The sequence below is a fragment of the Misgurnus anguillicaudatus genome, chromosome 4, assembly GCF_027580225.2.
Source record: "Misgurnus anguillicaudatus chromosome 4, ASM2758022v2, whole genome shotgun sequence".
Lineage (NCBI taxonomy): Eukaryota > Metazoa > Chordata > Actinopteri > Cypriniformes > Cobitidae > Misgurnus > Misgurnus anguillicaudatus.
In genome coordinates this window covers 8,395,057-8,417,136 of record NC_073340.2, presented here as the reverse complement: position 1 = coordinate 8,417,136, position 22,080 = coordinate 8,395,057, and the positions used below count along the sequence as shown (strand labels likewise).

The 22,080-nt window shown below is 36.8% G+C and overlaps 2 protein-coding genes across 11 annotated transcripts in view; both read left to right on the top strand.

The window, feature by feature from the left end:
• Positions 1-4,668, top strand: part of mprip (myosin phosphatase Rho interacting protein) — a 63,607-nt gene extending 58,939 nt beyond the window's left edge. For 5 of the 7 annotated variants that reach the window (XM_055175515.2, XM_073866624.1, XM_073866623.1 and 2 more), the window contains one exon: positions 3,688-4,668. In XM_055175515.2, the coding sequence (XP_055031490.2) occupies positions 3,688-3,759 (72 nt within the window). In that variant the 3' untranslated portion in view covers positions 3,760-4,668. Of the gene's footprint in view, positions 1-718; positions 755-3,687 lie in introns of all 7 variants that reach the window. The other 2 variants (XR_012369210.1, XM_073866622.1) reach the window with 1 other exon arrangement.
• A 35-nt stretch (positions 4,669-4,703) lies between these two features.
• LOC129420563 (uncharacterized) lies at positions 4,704-20,969 on the top strand. 4 transcript variants are annotated; one of them, XM_055175517.2, is made up of 6 exons: positions 4,853-4,962; positions 9,060-11,530; positions 11,620-11,713; positions 16,160-16,209; positions 19,065-19,136; positions 19,244-20,969. In XM_055175517.2, exons 1-5 carry the CDS (start codon positions 4,935-4,937, stop codon positions 19,107-19,109), a joined length of 2,688 nt encoding a protein of 895 aa, XP_055031492.2. In that variant the 5' UTR covers positions 4,853-4,934; the 3' UTR covers positions 19,110-19,136; positions 19,244-20,969. The 4 variants fall into 4 exon arrangements, with proteins under 4 accessions (XP_055031494.2, XP_055031492.2, XP_055031491.2 ...); XM_055175519.2 differs by lacking the exon at positions 4,853-4,962 and adding an exon at positions 4,704-4,826 and having other exon boundaries at positions 19,065-20,969; XM_055175516.2 differs by having other exon boundaries at positions 19,065-20,969.
• The last annotated feature ends 1,111 nt before the right edge of the window (positions 20,970-22,080 follow it).

Below are 22,080 nucleotides of genomic sequence, written 5' to 3'. Positions count from 1 at the left end.
ACAAACCCCACAGTAAACAATGACGCGAGTTATCGTTTCCAGCGTAAATCTCTTTTTTTGACTACAACAAACACACGGATTGTAGGCAACAGTTTACTTCCTGGGATTGGTGATGTAGACAAGAACGACATTATCATAATTCCTCCCGCTTTGGACTCGCAGCCTGTAATTTAACTCCTGTCAGCATTGCATTGTGAGCAAATCTTTCAAACATGGTAAGGAGCGTCACATTTCCAGCTGACGTCAGAAGTGTTCAGGCCAATCACAACATACAGATTAGCTGGCCAATCAGAGACACAGCACTTTTCAAATCGATGAGTTTTCTACAAAATCGACACGTTTCAGGAAGAGAGTGAAATCTGGAGCTACAAAAATGTACGGTAAACCACGCGAACACATTGAATTATACCAAATACACAAAATAACGTTGTTTTTACCAATAAAATAGGTGTCCTTTAAATACATTAATTCATCAAAAATTGAGTGCAATTTCACCTCAGCAATTTAAAAAGTTTGAGAACCACTGGGTTAGGGGAAGAAGAAAACATATACAGTTGGTACAGTATAACAACCATTATGTTTATGGGGAGTTCATGTAAACCAAATATACAAGTGTGTGCAAGTATGCACACAACACATTTCAAGTTGTTATCATAACTAAGCTGTCACTGCATGCATCTTTCTGTGACATTGTAGACTGTAATTTGTTTGGTGATAGATGTTTTTGAGCTGCAGATATGCTGTGGTATGACCGGTATGTAAGATTCTCCACCGGTTGACAGATCTTTACATAGCATGCAATGGTAGTGTCATACCACCAAGCCTTAGTTAATGTTATGGTGAGTAGTTAATGATGGGCTCTTCACATCATCTCACTTGCTTCCCCCTTCCCTTCCTGTCACATGGGCACAAGTGCATTACCACACGCTGAATGACTTCAGAAGTGTGTCACTGTATCACTGGACACTCTTGTCAGCAGTACATTTTCATTATTTATATTGTAAACACAGGTGGACACTGTAGTTTCACTATTTAAAGCACGTTTAGGTGACGAGAGTTCGGGGATTTGCTGGTGGCACAACTGGATTCTAAAGGGTTACTTCACCCCAAAATGTTGTCATTTACAAACCCATATTGCTTTCTTCCCTGGAACACGAGGAGAAATTTGCAGTCATATTCAGTTGAGGTAAATGATGACCAGGGGCCTGTTACACCAGCTAGACGAAAAAAGTTGGGTGTAAGCACTACTTCAGGCTTAACTACGTCCGGATTTGTGAAAAATTTGTACACCTGTTGCACCATCTAATACTACGACCAGGCGCAGCTATGTTCAGCGTAGACGATGTGCATCCCCAAATTACTAGTGCGATTTAAATATCAATAAACGTGTACAAATCTTAATTGAACTAAACTCATTTGAAACCATATTGCGTAATAAACGCATGAAGCCAGTTTAATGCAGACTCTTGTCATTAGATTTTGTATCTTTACCTTAGACAGGCGTCTTGTTGCAGCGCTCCTGTAGTGTTTAACTTCAGCTGTGATGCACAGACCAATCAGTGTATGACATCAAAATATTGCGAGAAAGTTTAGAAACCAGGGCGTCATTTGAGCAACACACTGCCACCAACTGGACATCACTAGGAATTACATTTAGTCAAGTTGTATGGGCAATCTGCCAAAATGGCGTTCAGAATTTCCTTTTTCCTGTTTAAAAAAAAATTCCGTCAAAGACTTTTCGATGAACGCGACCGAACACACACAAAAAGTTGCCTTATCACAGGCTTGTACGTTTCTTTTTGCTTTTATAGCAATAGCACACGCACATTTTTTCCCTCACAACAGACTAACTTACTGTACAACAGTTAATTCTGCACGGTTCTTGAAGTTCTCTTAAACACAGTGGTTTTCTCGTGGGTGCTTTTTAAAACTCTAAACAACAAACTTGACCAAGCTATGTAATATACTGGATTATATGAGCTCACAGCTCACACAGACTGCAATTATTTGACTCCGTTGGTCAATCTGGTCCAAGCTTTATTCATCAATTAAATACCTTGTATAGGGTGATTTTGTAAGGATAAAATCATATTCTCCTTCATCTCAAAATATTTCACTTGCTTTCACTGATCAGTACTTCTGGAGCTAACACACTAATCTGCAACGCGGTTATGAGACTCTGAGAACGATCCAATCACATGAGCTCAAAGACATAAAAAACAATATTGATTCGCTTGCAACATAAGTGGGAGGGTTTGGGGCGCACAGTCCTGCGCCCCAGGGCGGATCCGAAACCAGCCAATTAGAGCTCAGCCTCAGGTCACATGTTTTTACCCTTTTTTACTGACCTACATAGACACTCATTAGGGGTGCGCCCCAGACACACAAACATGACACACACACGACGAACTCCGTTTTTATTTTTTTATAAATAAATTATAACATGACTAATAGTGAAATAGTACAGCTAAATGATTTTATTTTGTACTAATTTGCACTATATATTTAACTTTTTGTAACATGTTAAAGCAACACTATGTAGTTTTTCGATCTTTAAATAATGTCTCAAAAATTATTTCATTGATAGAACAACTCTTAAATGGATGAATTCTAGTGCTGCTGCAACCTGAGCAGCCTCCTAGCTGCTACAAGCACACTCTGAAAGTCGCATGGTCGGGTAGAGCACACAGCCCCTCCCCCTGCTTGCAGAAGAGTGTCTGATATCAGACACTGTTGCGCTTTTCAACCACATGGGAGAGCCAGAAGTCAATCTTACATGGAAAATACATAGTGTTGCTTTAAAGTAGCTTCCTCTCTGGCCAACTTTAAGGGGGCGGCACCCCCTTCTGACCAGCTGCCACTGGTGCAGTCTCTCAGTCAGTATGCATGAAATCCTAGTGTTCGTAAATGCATTAGACACACCAATGTCTCGTCAATTTAATCATTTCTATTTTGCCATAGAAACACGTCGACACTTTATTCTTACGGCTTCCTTTGACTAGACCTAATATTTAGTCTCGGACGTGTGCTACGCCTAGATGGTGCAACAGGTGAAAATTCTTCTTTGGACGTAAAGCGCATTTTACATCCAGACTAGTTTTACAACCAGGTGTACGTCCAGCTGGTGCAACCGGCCCCAGATGTCTGTCAGTCATTTACATAACTTTCATCTTCCACAAAAGAAATAAAGTCCCATGGGTTTAAAAAAAATTGACATTTAAATGTACAAATCCCTTTACATTTTGGCTTTACATTAGATTTTGGGCTGTCAAACGATTAATTGTGATTAATTACACACAAAATAAAGTTTGCATAATATAAATGTGTGTTTAAATATTATGTGTATAATAAATAAATACACAAACATTCACGTATATATTTAAGAAACATTTCCATATACATATACTTATTTTTATTTTTATATATATTTTTATACGGGTGCTCTGGGTGTGCATTACTTTCGAATAATTTAATGGCCCTTAATCAATTATTTCTTAGTTAATCGTTTGACAGCCAAACATGTTCATACATTTTTTCTTTACAATTTGTACAACAAACAAAGGTAGATTTTTTTAAATCTTCCATTATGAAAAACAGCAGATCATGAATCAAAAATTGTCACCGTTATGCATAAAAAAAATCTGGTTTAAATCTAAATGTATTTGTTTTCTCTTTCATTGTGTTCAGAGTCTCAAGGAAGGTTTGACGGCTGAGCAGAGACTTCACTTGTTTGACAACAAGGACACTAAGGACTTCTGACATTTGATGCATCAACCTGCCTCGCTGCATGTTAATAAGACTCACTATGTTTAACCCAGTAATTAATCACATAGAGACACACTGGTCACAGCATAAAGCATATATTAAACATGGTATGAAGATTGAATTTTATGTCTATAGTCTGCATTACATGCACTTCAGTTACTGTGACATTGTTTTTTTCCATTGCCATGTCTTAATGTAAATACGTAATGTAAATGTTTTTAATGAAGCATCTACCATGCATACACTAAACACGACTTGTGTAAGCTACTGTTTTAACTCTTTAGTTTGTGTGAATCACCAGTGGAAAAATTAACTATGTAATGACTTGAGACTACAGATTATTGGTGCATTATACGCCTTTAACAAAGAGTAGATATAATCACGCCTTCAGGCCTGCGTATTACGCTAGATGTGGTCAGTATGCACATTCCCTCCAGTTCTTTATTGTTTTAGTGAAACGGGATGAAAATCATTTCATTTAGACGGCTTCATTTAACTGCTGACCTTCAATGGCTCGACACTGCCCAGTGTTAAATGCCATCTCCGAATGTTTTTAAATAAAGGACCATTTCATATTATACAATAGAGACTGTTAGACATATAAGAAGAATACACCTGGAGGGGTTCAGGATGGTGTATATAAATGAATTTATATAAGATTTCATTATAAACTTATAATGATCCACTCAAGTTAAATGGGAGTTGTTTTTTGTTTTGTTTTTGGATAAAGTTTCCTCAAGCTCATGAGACGTAAAGTGTTGTTCAGTGGCAGTCCTTTGTATTTATTTAAATGTTACGGATTTTTGTCTCACATTTCCACTCCTCTATACATTATTGTAAATATACTGCAAATGTACACGAACTGACAACAGGTTTATTAGCAATAAATATTTTTGCACCCTCTTTTGGACTCATTTCTTGATTATTAATGCATGTATAAAGAAGCAAGGAATATGGTTATATGTAATGCAATTCACACAACTGAACCTGTTGTGCGATTCATATTTGGTCATTACCAAGTTTGGCGTACATCCACTGCACTGATTTCGCCCGGAGCTACAGTAAGTATGCAAGGAGATCATTCAAAATGCTTTGGTTTGAAGGAATACAATTTGTTTTAGATTGGACTCGCTACACTAAATCCCATAATCCTGCGCAGTGGCTCCATCATGACTCTTGACAGCTGTTGGCTTCCAGGTTTGGCCAAGCTTTATCTTACCACTGACATAGGACTCCAAAAGTATGAAAATATCCCATTTCATGCATTATTCACTTAAAACTCTACACACTATTGTAAGAGACGTGGTTGTACGTAAAAGAGTGTGCTTGCTGTCGGCGGGATGGAGTTTACACTGGAGTTTATGTTTCGTGATTAAATGCATCGGCTTCGCTGTGATCGGGTAAGTTTGCACGCGCTCTCTTTGTTTAGCGCAGTTAGCTCGCGATGCTAACGGCTATCTGCTAATGTTGTATGCTACGGTAACGTTACGTTGCTATGTGACTTTATCTCCGTAAAATAAGACTGTGGTCTTTTGTCACTAAAAGTCTTTGTGGGATGCGTTAAAATCTGTTGAGTTAGAAGGAATTGTGCGATTGTGAAAAGATGTTTTGTTTTTCCATGCTAGCGTACTTACGTCAGGAAAACATTAGCACATTCGAGGATGTGAAACTGCGTTAGTGACACTGGACAACTGAATAAACCAAGAACTAAAACCAAACAATTGTATAAGAGTACACGAACATAATATAAAATTGGTTTTGGGGATGCTTAAGTGTTAGCTTTAGCTAATTAACAGTGATATCCAGCTAGCCACATGTGTCAGAGTGTGACCTGATAACTCAACTTGATAAAGCTGGATATAATATAAGAAATTAAACAAAAGTTGGTCATGGTATTGAAAATCGTTTATTTATGAGAACACTGGTTTTCAGAAAGTGTCAAAGTGCCTCATTATGCAATTCACGTGTTAATAAGTTTTCCCTAAATCTGGTCGTTATTAAAAAAGGCCTTATCATGAATTCAGTTTGAAGAAGAAACACGTCAAAGAGCAAAATATTAATCAAAAAATGTTTATTCAGTGGTATTCTTTGTTGTACCATGGTATACTGTAGTATTTCCTACTGTAGTAAAATTACTATATACTACAGTGATTTTAAAACTTTCTATAGTAAACATTAAATGAACATTAAGTTATACGACTACAGTTTATCAACTCACTGTAAAAATACTGCAGTATACATTATCAAACTGTAGTAATTCGTATAATTTACTACGGTAGACCTTTACTACAATTTACCTTAGTAAATGTTAAAGAATATTCCAATATTTGCAACAGTTTATCAATTTACTATAGTTAATACTACAGTATAGGACTACATTTATGAAAGTATAGTAATTGGTAGCCTATAATATACTACAGTATACTACAGTGTATTTAAAGGTGCAGTGTGTATTTTTTTAGGAGGATCTCTTTACAGAAATGCAAAATAATATACAAAACTATATTATCAGTGGTGTATAAAGACCTTTCATAATGAACTGTATTGTTTTTATTACCTTAGAATGAGACGTTTTTATCTACATACACAGAGGGTCCCCTTACATGGAAGTCACCATTTTGTGGAGCCAGATTTCTACAGAATCTCTTAATGGACAAACTTTTTTACTAAGTTGTCTCAAATGATGACATGTTTGTCCTTTGGCGGCTACCGTTGCTTCTCTATGCGTTTCAAAAGCAAGGGGTGAGCTGTGATCTGAGCTGTTGGTTGCAATTTGCAACCTCACCACTAGATGCCGCTAAAATTTACACACTGCACCTTTAATTATGGCAATGTTAGTTAACATACAGTATAGGCCTAAATTTTTCAAAGTGTAATAATTAGTATAATATATATTATAGTGTACTACAATTTATTGCAGTTAATACTACAGTACAGTATCAATGCGCAAAGTGTAGTAATTAGTACAGTATACTACAATTTACTGTAGTTAATACTACAAAATACTAAAGTATACATTATCAGAGTCTAGTAATTAGTATAGTATATTATAATATACGAGAATTTATTGCAGTTAAAAACTACCGTATAAATGATCAAAGTTTAGTAATTAGTATAATATACAGTGAGTATATTACAATTTACTGTAATTAAAGGTACAATTTGTAAGAGATTTGCAGTAAAATATGCAAAAACCACTAGTCCAGTGTAATATATTTTATCCAGCTGATTACTAACAATATCTTTAATGTTTTCAACTACTTGTAAATTATAAGAAAATTGCCATTTCAAACAGTGACATGGGGCAGTGCAGTCGCCTGTCAATGACGTTAATATCCACGTTACCCTAGGGGTGGGCTATATGGGGAAAAAATAACATTATGATTGTTTTAGGCAAATTCACGATTTTATCACTTCTTTTTCATGTTTCATGTCTTTTTCAGACTATTTTGCCATTACTGAGCCTTAATACAGCAATACTAATGCCCCCATTTAAAAATGCAGTCCTACAAGGTGACAAAATATGTGCGGACAGTATGTGTACAACAGCGCATGCGCGTGAAAATATTGAGACAGGACACTCCACTACAAACAATTACACAAAGGAAATAGACAGCATTTGCACAAACACTATCGTTTTTTTTTTCTTTTATTTTCACTTCTTCCAAGAACACAGCTGTGGAGCATTTACGTCACCATAATGTTTGATTCCTGTTCTTTGTTTATTCTTGTTGTTTGTTCTTAACTTTGTTTGCAATTGTGGATCAGCTACTTTTCTTCACTTATCCTAAATGTTTTTATGTACTGTAAATGTCGCAATTCAGTCGCTGCCCTGACGGCCTGGTAGAGTAATAATTTGAATAAGAAATCATTTGTAAACCACATGACAACAGTGTCGGCGACAAATGCGGAAGTATGCGTTAGTGTATAGCGTCTGTCGGGCTATTTGTTTGTTTATGGTAAGTTATTGGACTAATACTGTAACTCTATGGGGTGGTTTCCCGGACAGGGATTAGACTAGTCCTAGACTAAAATAAATGTAAGAGATGTCCAAACTGAAAACAACTTGCACTGACATATATTAAAATACATCAGAGCTCTTTGTTTTGCCTCAAAATGCACACAAGTAATAATTTTAGTAAGGCATGCTTGTTAAAACTAGTTATATTTCCTAATTAAACTAAGGCCTAGTCCTGGCTTAAGCTGATCAATGTCCGGGAAACCACCCATATGACTAACAATTTAGACCAACGTCTATGACTAACAATTTAGTTTTCAACATTACGTTAACCTTACATAATGAAATAAAACGATGTCATCAAACGCAACATTTATAAAACTGGATTACTTTTACCTTATCCGTTAACATGATTTCTCGTTCCCGTGTGATTGATGGCCATCAGCGGTTGAGTTCAAGACTACAAATCATTTTTTGATGCTGCTTCAGAGTGTCATAAATCAATGTCATTGTTATTGTTTTCCGCCAAAGTTCAAACGGTAACGCCCAATTCGAGCGAACTTGAAGCGCGATTAAGCGGAATCGCGTCTACCGCGCCGCACTAAACGCCTCATTCATGCCGCGAGACCTCCAGACGCGCATCAACGGGTCTTCACATTAACTTAACATCACTCACGCTTGACACCTCTACCGCGGCTGGTGTGAACGCAGCATTAGAGTCTAGTAATTAGTATAATATACTACAGTATACTTTAATTTACTTTACTACAATTTACTGTAGTAATTGCAAAAGTATACTCCAGTTTTTACTACATTTTATAATTTCACTGTAGTTAATACTCCAGAATACTATTGTATATGTTATCAAATTATTGTAATCACTGTAAAACTACAGTACCCCACAATTTACTGTAAGAAACACTAAAGTATTTTCTCATGTGGGACAAAATATGATAGTCATGTTAACGTTGCGTCTCTTTCTGTCTTTCTGATCAAAGATGTTTGTACTATGAGCAAATGGCATGTCAACTACATCGGATCAGCATCACACGCGACACTGATATAAACGCAATTTTGTCTTAGCTTGTTTAAAGTTTAGAAACTTTACAACTATCAGCATTATGTGAGAGTCCTCTGCACACAAGAGTCAAGCTGCATGAGCACAGAGAAAGAGAGACCCGCGGTGGCGCTTATTATGAAATTACAGAAATGCATGAATACAAAAATCTAATTTTATTTTACGGTAACTGAATATACTATTATTCCGGCCAGCCTTACCATCCGATGCACAAAATGTGTTTAACCAATAGTGTTTTGTTTTTATTTCTAATTTCAGTTGATATGGAACAGCCTCCCAGCAGCTCAGATGGTTTACAGCCTCAGGATCTTTCCTCCACGTGCACCCTTCCAAATATCTTTGATCTGTCAAGGAACGGTGAAGAATGTCTGCTAAAAGCAAATCCTTTAGATGCCTTGCATGTCGTCCAGGCACCAGGCTGGTTTGTTAATCCCGGGACCAGTAACGGGTTGTTACTTCCAGAGAACGACTCCGATCCGTTGCCGCTTCCCACAGACCAGATCCAACCCGACAATGCGTTTTCCAACACGACTGTAACGCTGTCGTATGTTAGCAGGTCACATGTCTTCTCAAATCACGACACCCTTTCAGAGCATTCCCCAATTTATGGTGTTCCACCCTTAAGCAAGGCTTTTGTCCTACACCCATCTACGTACGATGCTAGCAAGCTGGCGACAGAAACGGGAGACGCAGCTCTGGAAATGGACCAACACTGCCTCCAACAGGTCTCCGTACCTGTAGGACTAACGGCCTGTGACCAATTTGAGTTTATGTCCCCGGCTCAGGTTGTTGAAAATGTAGCGGCTTTGTGCTACCTTCAACAGCCCCCCGATTTAAGTGGCTTGCAAGATGTTGAAAATATTTCTTTGGAAGCACTCAAATCCTTACAACAGACCAATCCCACCGAATGTAGGCTTCCTATAAATGTGGATGAACTTCAGAACGGAGCTGCTAATGGTTTATGGAACGTTGCACCTTTCGAGGAAGGCTTTTCAGAAACTCATGCTGCAAACATGGAGGGATTACACAGAAATGGCAACCCTGAAGTAGTCTTTCTGATCTCTAGATCTGAAGAGCCGATCATTCTACAGAACAACCAGGTGCCGTCAAGTTTTGCCATATCATTAAACCAAGACTTTATTAGTCCGTTAGATCCTGCTGCCTCAGCGGACGAGATCGAAAATGTTTTTTCTTTGCCGCCGGCTGCAAGTTCACCAAGTGGAGAAAATTCGTTTGGCGGAGAAACTGTTGAAGCTAAGTTTAATCATGTAGAAGAGACGGAAACGCCCCCTAACGCTGATTCTGTATCAGAATTTATCACCAGCATTAACCAGAAACCATCAGGGAATACTGACAAAGCATGCAACACAGAATCAGTACAGGTCAACGGCATATCTGCAGAAAATAAAGAAATGGATACATCCGAAACAACTGACAGTTTGCATACCACAAAGACAAAGACATTCGAGAGAAAACAACTGCCTCCAAGAATAAGTAGAGGGTTGCGGTTAGAAGCCATTGTTCAAAACATCCACCCCACCAGGTTCAAATCAAATCGCGTCACAAATATAAAAAAAGCTCAGGCAAGCAAGATTTCCCATCAGGGCTCCAACCAACACGTGTCACCCAACAAGAATAACCATCACTTGCCGGGAAGAGTATGCACTGCAAAGAAATCCGATGGGATGACGAGGTGTTTACAGGAAGAGCAAATGGACGTTAAAGCTTCAAACAGATGTAAAACCACAGTATCTACCTCATGTCCAAAAAACAGACCTGCGTTGGATTGCAAAGCTACAAAGACATTAGACGGACTATTTGGTTCCAAAAACAGATCAAAGAATCTACGGCAGAAAGTTTCCAAAAAGTCCTCAGCAAGTAAAGGACACCTCGACTCATTACCAATATTAAAAAGCCGACCCGCAAGGCTTCCTAAACCGGTTACGAGTCATAAAGGTTCAGCTGCTGCAAAGAAATCTCACGTCTCCAAACGGAAAAAGAAGAAACACAAAGTTGTCCAAGCTCCCTTTTTCTCACCCCAGGAACCAGAAATCAAACTGAAATGCCTAAACTACAAAGGTGAAAGAAAAGATGTGCGGGATGAGACCTTTGCCCCGTACGTGCGTGTGGATCCCAAAGCCAACCTGACCTGTACGGTTGTCAACTATCTTGAAGAAAGCTTCAGACTCAAGCAGGGAAAACAGCAGATCACCACTGGCTCGATGTCTGGCGTGGTTCCCACGTCGCCTTTTTTGCAGTTCGGACGAGTTTCCTTGAACGGCACCCGGCGAGATGCCCTAGTGTGCTGCATATGCGGAGGCTCCGCCAATGCTATGGATCTCGGTGACCTGCATGGGCCGTATTACCCAGAAGGGTTTAAATCTGCCTCAAAAACTCTTACTAATCCGCAGGAAGATGAGGAAGACTCGGATTCCTCTTTTTGTCCTAAAACAGGGAATTGGGTCGCTTCTGATCGAAGCAGTTGGACTTGTAAAACGTCTCTGATGGCCTGTCAGAGATGGAGCAGTGATAGTGAACTGTCTAGTAGTCCTACAGCAAAGCGATCCAGGATGGATGCTGTCACCGATTGGTACAGCCCTCCCGTGCTTCCTCTCCACAGTAGCGAGTATTGGCTTCATGCAGACTGTGGCATATGGTCAGCAGGTGTCTTTCTGGTGAAAGGAAAACTGTATGGGCTTGAAAATGCTGTCAAGTTGGCAAAGGAGTCGGTGAGATTTCATGTGCACAGATTTGCGCCTTTGCATTGTAATACAGTATCAACAGTGTTTGGCATTCATTCTTTCTTTTTTTTCTCCAGATTTGTTCAACCTGTCAAAATAAGGGGGCTACATTGGGTTGTGTTTTTAAAGGCTGCCCCAACAAGTATCACTACAGATGTGCAATGCAGTCAGGTAAGGATCTCAGCAGATGTTGAGTCTTTTATGATTCTTTGCGTGTTGTGCAACCAAAAACAGAAGGAGCTGATCCTCGCATTGCATTGACCATAATCTTGACAGCTGCTTTTGTGTCTGCGTTTAATAAACATGTTTAAGCTGGTGGTCAGACAAACATATACAACAAATTGCAAACAAGAGCTGGAAAATGATTTTGACCAATGTGCACTATTTGTAACTATCAGTGATAACTGGGTCATTATCACAAAACCAATGAAACATCAGAAGATGGCAGTAGATTTTAGATTAAGGCCTGGTTTCACAGACAAGGCAAATTAAGATGTTTAAAGGGGTCATATTATGAGATTTTTTTAAAGATGTAAAATAAGTCTTTGGTGTCCCTAGAGTGCTTTTGTGAAGTTTTAGCTCAAAATGCCCCACATATTAGCCTCTTTCACACAGTAATTCTGGTAAATTACCATGAATTTACCAGAATGAATTTACCAGTAAATACAAAAATGTGCTGTTCACACATGCAGTGACATTCCGTCTTTTTACCAGTAAGACATTAGTTGAGAAAGCGGAAGTACCTGTGGCGCGCGTTGAGCTCAGTGTTGTATTTGTAAACAATCCACGTCGTTCATATCCACGGTCCGTATTTTGTTGTTTTTACGTCTGTGGTAAACTCTGACAGTCGCGAAGTTGCTCATGACCAAACAACATTGCATGAGGCGACGTCAAACCGAAAATGCGTCTTAAACAACAGTACTGTTGGCACTTTAGGCTTCACAGAGAGCGTGCTAAGGACGTCGGCAATTCGGCAAGTATGTGGTAAGCTGTTTTAAACAACTTTGGTGAAGAAATGTGGACGTAAACTTCAGGTGTGCTCGACTTTCAAGCAGCGTGTGTGTGGAAACGTCCGTAAAACAGTGCGGGGGTAAACGCGTCATCTGTATTAAAACATTATGATTGGTCTGAAGCTGTCAGCGCAGTCTGACGTCGTCCGTTCTAAATGCCGGTATTCCTATATTTTTCGTTCACACATAGCGCTTACCGGTAAATTACTGGTAATTTTACAACCTGTCTTACTGGTAAATTGGGAGCACTAATTTACCGGAAAGGTTCTGTTCACACATGATCTGTTAACTGCAATTTACCAGTAAATTACCAGTAAAGACTGCATGTGTGAAAGGGACTATTGATTATAGCATGTTACAATTCCCATTTTTTTGTAGGTGTGAGCAAAAATGTGCCGTTTTCGGGTGTGTCCTTTAAAATGCAAATGAGCTGATGAAATGCAAACACTGATTGCAATGATGGTGGTTTGTTGCATGTGAAACTCAATTGTGCTGTCAAATATTTTTTCTCTCTCTTTCTTTCTCTCTGCACTAAATAGCAGAGCTGTGGTTGGATAGTACAGATTAAGGGGCGGCATTGTTGTAATTGGCCTTGCTACCTACATCACAAAATTGGTGAAATCAATTTTGTCACATGCTTGCAGAGAATGGTTTACCAAAACTAAGTTACTGGGTTGATTTTTTTCATATTTTCTAGGTTGATGGAGCACTGGGGACCCAATTATATCACTTAAACATGAAAAAAAGTCAGATTTTCACGCTATGACCCCTTTAAGCATCTCTTTTAATCACATTAAAAACACCTTACTGGTTATCTTTAGACAAATCAGTGGCAATGGTGTAATCTAAACCCTGTCTGGGAAACCGCCTCTAATTGTCTGCGAAACCAGGGGTATACGATTTAGATTTTAATTATAAAACATATAATTTGGTAACACAAAAATGACCATGACAAACACAATTGTGTAGTTTACCTTGCACAAAGAATAATTTTAACATAGGAGACATTGTTGACACTATATAGGCCTACAGAAATTTACATTAAGTTTGATTTTGTTTGAAGAAACACATCTGCCAGTACCTTGCAGACTACTTCATATTTTTCTAGTAAAAAGCATAATATTCTCTTGTCATGCTCTTGTACATGACTTTTTGATTCTTATTACAGGTATTTTTTTCATTAAAATATATTTAAATAATGTCTAATTATGTATAATAAAAATATGCTTAGGCATCATGACTTCTCTTTATTTTAGCAAAATGTGCTATTGACAATTTTAAAGCTCACGTAACACAATCTGGAGTATCTATAGAGTAGTATTACATCCTTTATATCTCCGAAGAGTCTTTAGTTTAATCAGATTTATAAAAGAAAGATTAGCTTTACCGAATCTTTCCGGTAACGTACGGAAAAATGGAGGAGTTACTACTGCGGGAGGAGCGAGTACGAGTCATGCAACACTATACAACACTGTTTAACTTATGATTCACTACATGTTCGTGTCATTTAAATAATATGCACGCGCCTATTTCCAACATAACACAGAAGTCTTACTTACCGCATGCAACTCGTGAACCAGTTGGGAAAATCCAGCGCATTAAACACACACGCATCAAACTCTGCTGCTACCCCGGATAATTAAGCAATATCGCTCGAGTAGGAGTGTGATATAGCTCTATATCATCACGGCTGTGATTAGGCCAGAGGCACGAGGCCGCAGGCCGAGTGCCGGAGGCAATCACAGCCGTGATGATATAGAGCTATATCACACGACTCCGAGAGCGATATTGCTTTTATACAACAGTTCGACGGCACACGTTTGAAAAACGAAAACTAGAAAACAACAACGGAGTTATTTTAAAAGCCTCTTTGTTTGAGAACTACTTCTTCGTTCACGGATTTGAGGGCGGCCAGAATGACAGGTAAAACTTTCGGCTGGTTTGAAGCTCATAACAACTCAATGGACGGAAAAGCCGTTACTTTATATTACCGTTTCTTGGTCACAAAGTGTAGTTTTAAGATTAGTTCAGTCGAGAATGTATCTGTATTATATTTAAATCTGCAGTCGATTAGTAAAGATAGCGCCTGTTTGAACGTTTGCTTAGTGAGATTCGGTACGAATGAGAACCAAAGCATGAGCGGACGTCAGTGTTCACTCGCCCCGCTGACCACCGCCCTCTCTGGGCTACATTTCTGAAAGGGATTCCCCGGCTCTCATGTTGGCCTTGTTTGTTTATGATCGTCAAAATGAGATCAAATCAGCAGTATTTGGTGTCATGATCAAACTAGTACTTGTTTTTTTATTCATATTTAGTGTCTTTTGTGTTTGTTATTGTTTTGGCGCGAGGTAAAAGTTAATAAAACTATACTTGTGTAACGTTACTATTGCTTTCTCATTTATTCTTAACGCGATACGAGCACTCGATTATTATTATTAAACTTTGTTCTTGTCAGTACTATACAAAACGGTTTTTTATAAGTGTCAGAGAGATGTTTTTGCATGCTGCTTATAAATATACCAGTGGCGATATCTCATAACATGTTTTAATAGTCACGTCACGATAAAGTAAATGATCAATGTCTACATTTAAAAGCTGCGGGGCTTACCTGCAGTTCCACGGTGTTTTCGCGTTCTGATAAAAGATATAGCTCCAGAAAAAAACAAGTGTTTATATTCCTCTTTCCAAGGGTTAATCGTCCACCCGATGTGAGAAGACATTTCTCCCATTAACTCCCGTAACATACAAGAGCGCTGATCTTTGACGGAATAATAACTTCTGAGGGGATTCACAGACTGATTTATGAGCTAGTAAACTAATGAGACACACGGAGAGTGATTCAAACAGCGCGTCTGTGTTTTTCCATTCAGAGATGAGCCTGCTTAGGACCTCCATTCACTAGGTGGCGGAATAATACGAAAGGTAAAGCGGTTACAGTGCCGTTATCAGTACAATATCGTATAGCTCTTAGCCAATCAGATTCGAGAACCAGAAAGAACTGTTGTATAATAAACTATATCCATTGTTTTCATAAGGCTGGATGTCTTCTCCTTACATCCAAAAACACACTTCTTCTTTCGTGCCATTGTTGAGTTTTGAAATTTAAAAAAGCTGTCGCGTGATGTGATGTTTGTAAGTTCTAGCATTTCCTGCTGATTGACGGGTGGGCGGGGTTTTCCGGGGGAAGTGTACATATAGAAACCCCTGAAACGTCAGCTGGACCCGTAATCGAAAAAACTTTTCGAAACTTGTATGAACCCTGGCAAAGTGCATTCGGTACAGAAATACTCTGTAACATGCCCAACTGCTTTTTGGACACTTTGCCTACGTTTAGCATGAGGAAACAACTCTATAACTGTGTTAATAAGTCAAAATGCTTGAAATACCATTGAACCCCCCCTTTAATGGTTACAGAATGAGTTTTTATGCCTTTTTTTAAAAGAAATGTTTAAAGTTGTGTTCAATTGTCAGTAAAATGTAAATGAATGCATTTAAACATATCAGACCTTGTTTTAATAAATAAAAAGAAAATATGTTTTTAAAATAAAATGAAGTTTGAAACAAAGATATTGTGAAATTCACCCAACATGTTTCTTTATCTTTTAAGGTTGTGTATTAAACGAAGATAATTTCTCAATGAAATGCAGAAAGCACAAGGTATGTGTGGAACGTTTAAATTCTACCTTTAAAGAACCATTTCTTTCTTACCTTTCAAAATCTGTACAACCACTTTAAGAACGTTTAATGAAACAGAAAGGTTTTGTGCATGTTATGGAACCATTCAGACAGATAAATAACCTTTATTTTAAAAGTGTATAATGAGATTTGTAGTTTGAATTTGATGTTGTATTAACAATAAATCTGGAGTTGCAGACTTAATAATGGGAGATGTTATATATTAATTGAGAATATATTTCTTATATATTATATTCAGCTTAAATATACAGTGGCAATGTATATTTCATTTTTTTCTGAATAATTTTGTCATAAAATGTGATCAGATCTTCATTAAAATAATGTGTCTACAAATAATAACATAGGAAATTTCAGATCTTTCATGTCTTTATTGAACACTCATTCAACATTCAAAATGTCAGCGGAAAAAGTAAGCGAATCCTTAGAATTAATAACTGGGTGACCAGCAGCAATAACTTCAACTAGGCGCTTCCTTTAGCTGTGGATCAGACCTGCACATCGTTGAGGAGGAATTTTAACTCGTTCTTCCTGCTTCAGAACTGCTTTAGCTCTGTCATATTCATGTATGGCCGTCTTCAAGTCAATTCATAGCATCTCTATTGAGTTGAGGTCTGGGCTCCGACTTGGCCACTCCAAAAGATGGATTATTCTGAAAACATGAAATTCTAAAAGGTTCACATACATTTTCCTGCCAATATTTGTTGTGTACCTTTTGCTTTAATGACAGCATGTACTGTAGTGATGGAAATTTAGATTCTTTTAAGATATTTATTTGTTTTCAGTTCGTTCATCAAAATGATTTGTTCAGATTCATTCACTGATTCATAAAGTAACCATTTCTTCAAATTACATATTAGCCAGCAGGGGGCGAAAAAGAGTCTTATGTGTTACGTCTTACAATGTAGTTCATTCAATTCGTTCATGAACGAGATTCTCTCTCTCTGTCTTTTCTCAGACTCAAAACAGTGACTCGGTTGTAATTTTAAAATCATGTCCAGCTATTGTGGTAACAATGTCAAATCACTAACCACTTTGGCGGGTTATCTTTTACAATTTATAGTCACTTTTTTTGCTGTCAAAGTTTAGCGGTCTGTGCAGACTCACTCTCGCAGAAGAACTGTGCTCCACTTCTTATATTTACCTCTTATTTATTTACGCATCACATGATTCATGTCACAGAAACATGCAATAGCAAGGCAACGGCAACATGCATTATTAAGGTAATGTACATTCTGCAGCGTTCATGTACTTACATAACATTACATAAAGCAATAAAGTAGCATCGAGCCTTTCGAAAAGTGTTTTCTTTACCTAAATCTGAAAACTTCTTAAGAACAACTTTCTCCGACTCAGCGTTTATTAGTTATTGGTATTTGGGCTGTTACACTACTACGGTACATCTGTAAGTAAATCATTTCCAATGCAGAAATATTATAAAAGTGCTTTGTTAGGTTACTGATGTTGCTCTGCTGTTGTGTCTTTCTCACCTTTTTCAACCCTGATGAGTTTGCACCCCTGATCCTTTTTGTTTTTATAGAGACAAAAAATCTGTCCCTTATGTACAAAGCAGTTAATATGATCACAGATTTGCTTATATTTGAATAGTAACTAAAACCTTTTGTTTTACATAATTATTTGGCTTTTAAATTCTGAATCTTAATTTTTCAGCTTTAAATTACATCTCAGATTTTCAAAGTCCCTCTTCTGGGAACATTTGGACCTCACTGTTCAAAAATTTAAGCTCACTAGACTGAAATGTTTCTTACAATCTTAAAAATCTAATAGTATAGACAGATGGTTTCAGCAGCAGGGTCATTCTACAGAAACGTCCACTGTCAAGATGTCTTAAAATTTATTTCTTTTTCTAACTGTAACAGAATTCAATGAATTTAAAATTATCATCATGTCACATGTGAAAGATTTTATTTAATGTGAAAGAAAAAAACACAGTAACACCAGTGACAATTTTCATGAAAACTGCATTTTATAAAATTACTGCTGAAAAGTATCAAACCACATGTTGTCATTCATTGTATACTCACTAAATTAAGTAGTTTAATCCATTTGTATTCTAGTTTTTTGCAATTCCCAAACAATAAAGGAGGTCATACCAGTGACTTAAACTAAAAGCTTCATATAAAATCATGAGATAACCGAAAAGATTTCTGGTAAAAGAGACAGTAGACTTATCATGGGCTTCTCTTCATAGATCTCCAGGAAAGTAAAAGAAGGAAGTCAAGTGATGTCATCAGTGTGATTTTTATATAAAAATAAGAGCTTTTTTTGTTAAACGGTAACACCAGTGACACAACTCCAGGGGACCACTACTTTCATTATATATTTTATAATATTTATTTAGCATTTTGTTTTTTTATGTAGTTTACATCATATATTTGATAGTTATGGACACATTATTGTATTTTAAATGGAAGAAAACACTTGTTTTTGATCTCAAAATAAAGCATTTTCCCTCTCCACATGACTGTGGGGACGAGCACATGTGGTGCTTGGAATTCTAATTAATTAATAAAAATCTAATATTGCTACATTGATGGCTCAAGAAGGTGTAATTGTTCAAATAACATATTGTTTCATTTTAAAATATAAAAAATGTAACACTAAGTGTTTTTTAAGTCTAATATTTCTGTAAAGGTTCGGGGCAGAAAAATTGACATTTCCGTAGAATGACCCAACAACAACATAAACAAACTAAATGCTGAAAAAATGCAAACTACTTTAAAGATGTTAAGATATAACATAGTTTAAAAATTTCTTAAACCTGTGACTGATAGTTTTTCCTCTTTATTTCATTCTAGAATAAGTCCATCAAAGGTTCATCACATCATCTACTCACCAGGTGACACAGGAGAAAGAGGATACTATGCAAGGTCTGCTCTTTGAGGTTTTCAACACGGAAGTCACCTTCACAAATCATTTATAACCGACTGAATACACCAGTGTTTGATTTGATAAGGCAGTTTTCCATTCCCTTCAGAGTAAAGTTGACCTCTTCATCTCTCCTGGTGTCTTCCTGCGACCAGTCATGAGACCTTCAGAATCTCTCTCTGTTGACAGAAAAGCCTCTTCAAAATGCCAACACCCATATACCTTAATAATATTTCTATTGCACTGCTCGTAACATCTGTCACATAAATGGCACTTTGTTCGACTCACACTTTTGATGTTGTTGTATTGCGAGGTGAGGAGTTTGGTAAAGTATTGCACATTTAGGGTCTCAGAGCAGAAGAAGAAAAATCCTCCAAACCGCAGCACAAAGTCATTGTCCTAGTTTTATTTGGTAGTGTAGTTTGTTTATTTATATTTTGGGAGCAAGATTTAGTATTTTATGTTGCAAATTATATTATTAATGGCTAATTTAAGTTATTCTACAAATTGAATTTTATTATGCAGTATATTAAATGACAAGTCCCTGGTGTCATAATAGCATCAACACAACAGAAACAGCACTTGATATTTATTAAATAGTGATTGAAGAACGTGAAGTGAAGGACAGAAAATGACAAAATAAAACAGAAATGATAAAAGTCAGTGTGTATTGGTACATCAAAGCACTTTGAGAGGGCACTTTTTTCTTCCTGCGGTTTTTTTCTTTCCCCAAAAATCTCTAGTTTTCCTGTTAGACGTGCCTGCTTATGTATCGCATAACCACATTTACACACCACTATCGAGTGTTATCATGTAAAGATTCATTTACATCAATTGTATAAAAACATGCAAGCATCTAGTTACATAGGAAGAACTAAAATGTAGTGTTATAGTTATGTAATATTTAATAAATTTTGATGTGGATTACAATACATATAACTTTATTTTCACCACACAGTGATGGTCATTTTATTGTTGGCTCTATGCACTTAAATTCAGTCTCTTATTAATCCAAATGGCAAGCTCAGATTAGATAATAAAAGCCAACTGGCTCTTTTATTTTTTACAGTAATAGCATATCACTTTAAGATAAGTTGCATTTGTGTATAAGTTGTGATAAACGAGGGTTTGGTTGTGATTAATTTGAAGACATTCAAGTTTAGCACTTTTGTATGAGCACTATTCTCCGGCTTATTTTAAGGAAGTATCTACTTTAATTGATTGTAGATCTTTTAAGTTTAGTAAACCTGAAAATTAAATTGCATTTAACAAAAAATTCTGTGATCAAAACTTCACAAAATGATAATTTATATGTTTCTTTCTTTTGTTGTTGCTGCCTTGCTAAGACAAATCATTATAATGCTTTGTTTCAATTGATGGACGACATAATAATCCCAAGATTCATTTTGTAAATGCTTTATATGTGTAGAGACTTTAAACATCATTTAAGATTGGAAATCTGTGCCATTTATAACCTGATAAAACTTTGGTTGCTGGTGTGTGTGTGTGTGGGACGGTCAGATCGTAATGTATGTCATGTAGTGTACCTTTGTGTGTGCCTTGTGATACTTTGTTCATGATTGTATCCGTTCAGATTTTGTGCAAATGTCATTTATTTTTGTCTAACGTGAATTGTCACGTATTACTGTCAAATCAAATGTACCAAAAAGTTGTTTGGTTTTGTTTCGATCAAATGTTATGTACTTCAAACGTTAATCTCAGGGCTGAGCAGGGTTTGTTTTGCATTGTTGTTGTTGTTGTTGACATTCTCACCCCCCAAAAAGGATTCAACCGACTAAACCCATCTGGTCAGTGTAATAAATTGGCTTCTTTTATTTTGCCTTGCAAATGGTCTCTTATTTGTGTTTGCTAAAATCACTGTTGTTGTTCTGCTTATAGTCCACCCAAAAAAGAAGTCTTTCTTGCTGCTCGTAAAGAATTAAAACATTGATAGGTGCTTTTTATATGTCAATTTCATATAGACATTGTTTAAATGCAGAGATTTTAAGCTAAATTTGCAATTTATAGGGGTGGTTTCCCAGACAGGGATTAGACTAGTCCTAGAATAAAATAAATATAAGAGCTGTCCAAACTGAAAACAACTTGCACTGACATATCTTAAAATAAATCAGTGCCCTTTGTTTTACCTCAAAATGCATTCAAGAAATGTTTTTAGTAAGGCATGTATGTTAAAACTAGTTATATTTCCTAATTAAACTAAGGTCTAGTGCTCGTTTAAGCCAATACCTGTCTGGAAAAACCATCCCATAGATTTCACATCTATATGCATGTTCATTTTATGATCTCACACATAAGATCAAATTTAGTACATTTTCTACTTAGCATTTTATAAATGAGGCCCAAGATGTCGCCATGTCTTTAAATAAAGTAAGTCATCCAGTTACACAAATGCTTTTACTTTGAAAATCTTTAATAGCAATCTTAAAAAAAGAAAAAAGAATTATTTTGAAAACATCTAATTTGAACACAGTTGAAACGCACAGATGACATCACAATCAATAATTGGATGAATTTAAGTGTGACAGATTACCTCACGCAGTGACATCACACTTTGTCACTTGTATGTATGACAACTAGCCCCATCTCCTCATATATGTGACCCTGGACCACAAAACCAGTCATAAGTTGCACGGGTATATTTGTAGCAATAGCCAACAATAAATTGTATGTATATTTCTTATACCGTAAATACATCAAAAATGTATTTATCCTTAGAAATGTGTTGCTAAGGACCTCTACTTAAAAGCGATTTTCTCAATATTAAGATTTTTTGCACCCTCAGATTTTCAAATAGTTATAGTTTAAAGGAACAGTATGTAAGAAATGTATATCAATTAATCATAAAATGACCCTGATATGTCACTAGACATTAAGAAATCATTTTCATTTCAAATACTTATATCACTGACAACAGTGGTCTGGCCA

What these genes read in the sequence shown, in the direction of transcription:
- LOC129420563 (XM_055175517.2), top strand. Translation starts at nt 4,935, where the DNA reads ATGACTCTTGACAGCTGTTGGCTTCCAG. An exon ending in TGACAGCTGTTGGCTTCCAG is followed by an intron (nt 4,963 to 9,059) that starts GTTTGGCCAAGC and finishes TTCTAATTTCAG; the next exon opens with TTGATATGGAACAGCCTCCC. An exon ending in CAGATGTGCAATGCAGTCAG is followed by an intron (nt 11,714 to 16,159) that starts GTAAGGATCTCA and finishes TTATCTTTTAAG; the next exon opens with GTTGTGTATTAAACGAAGAT.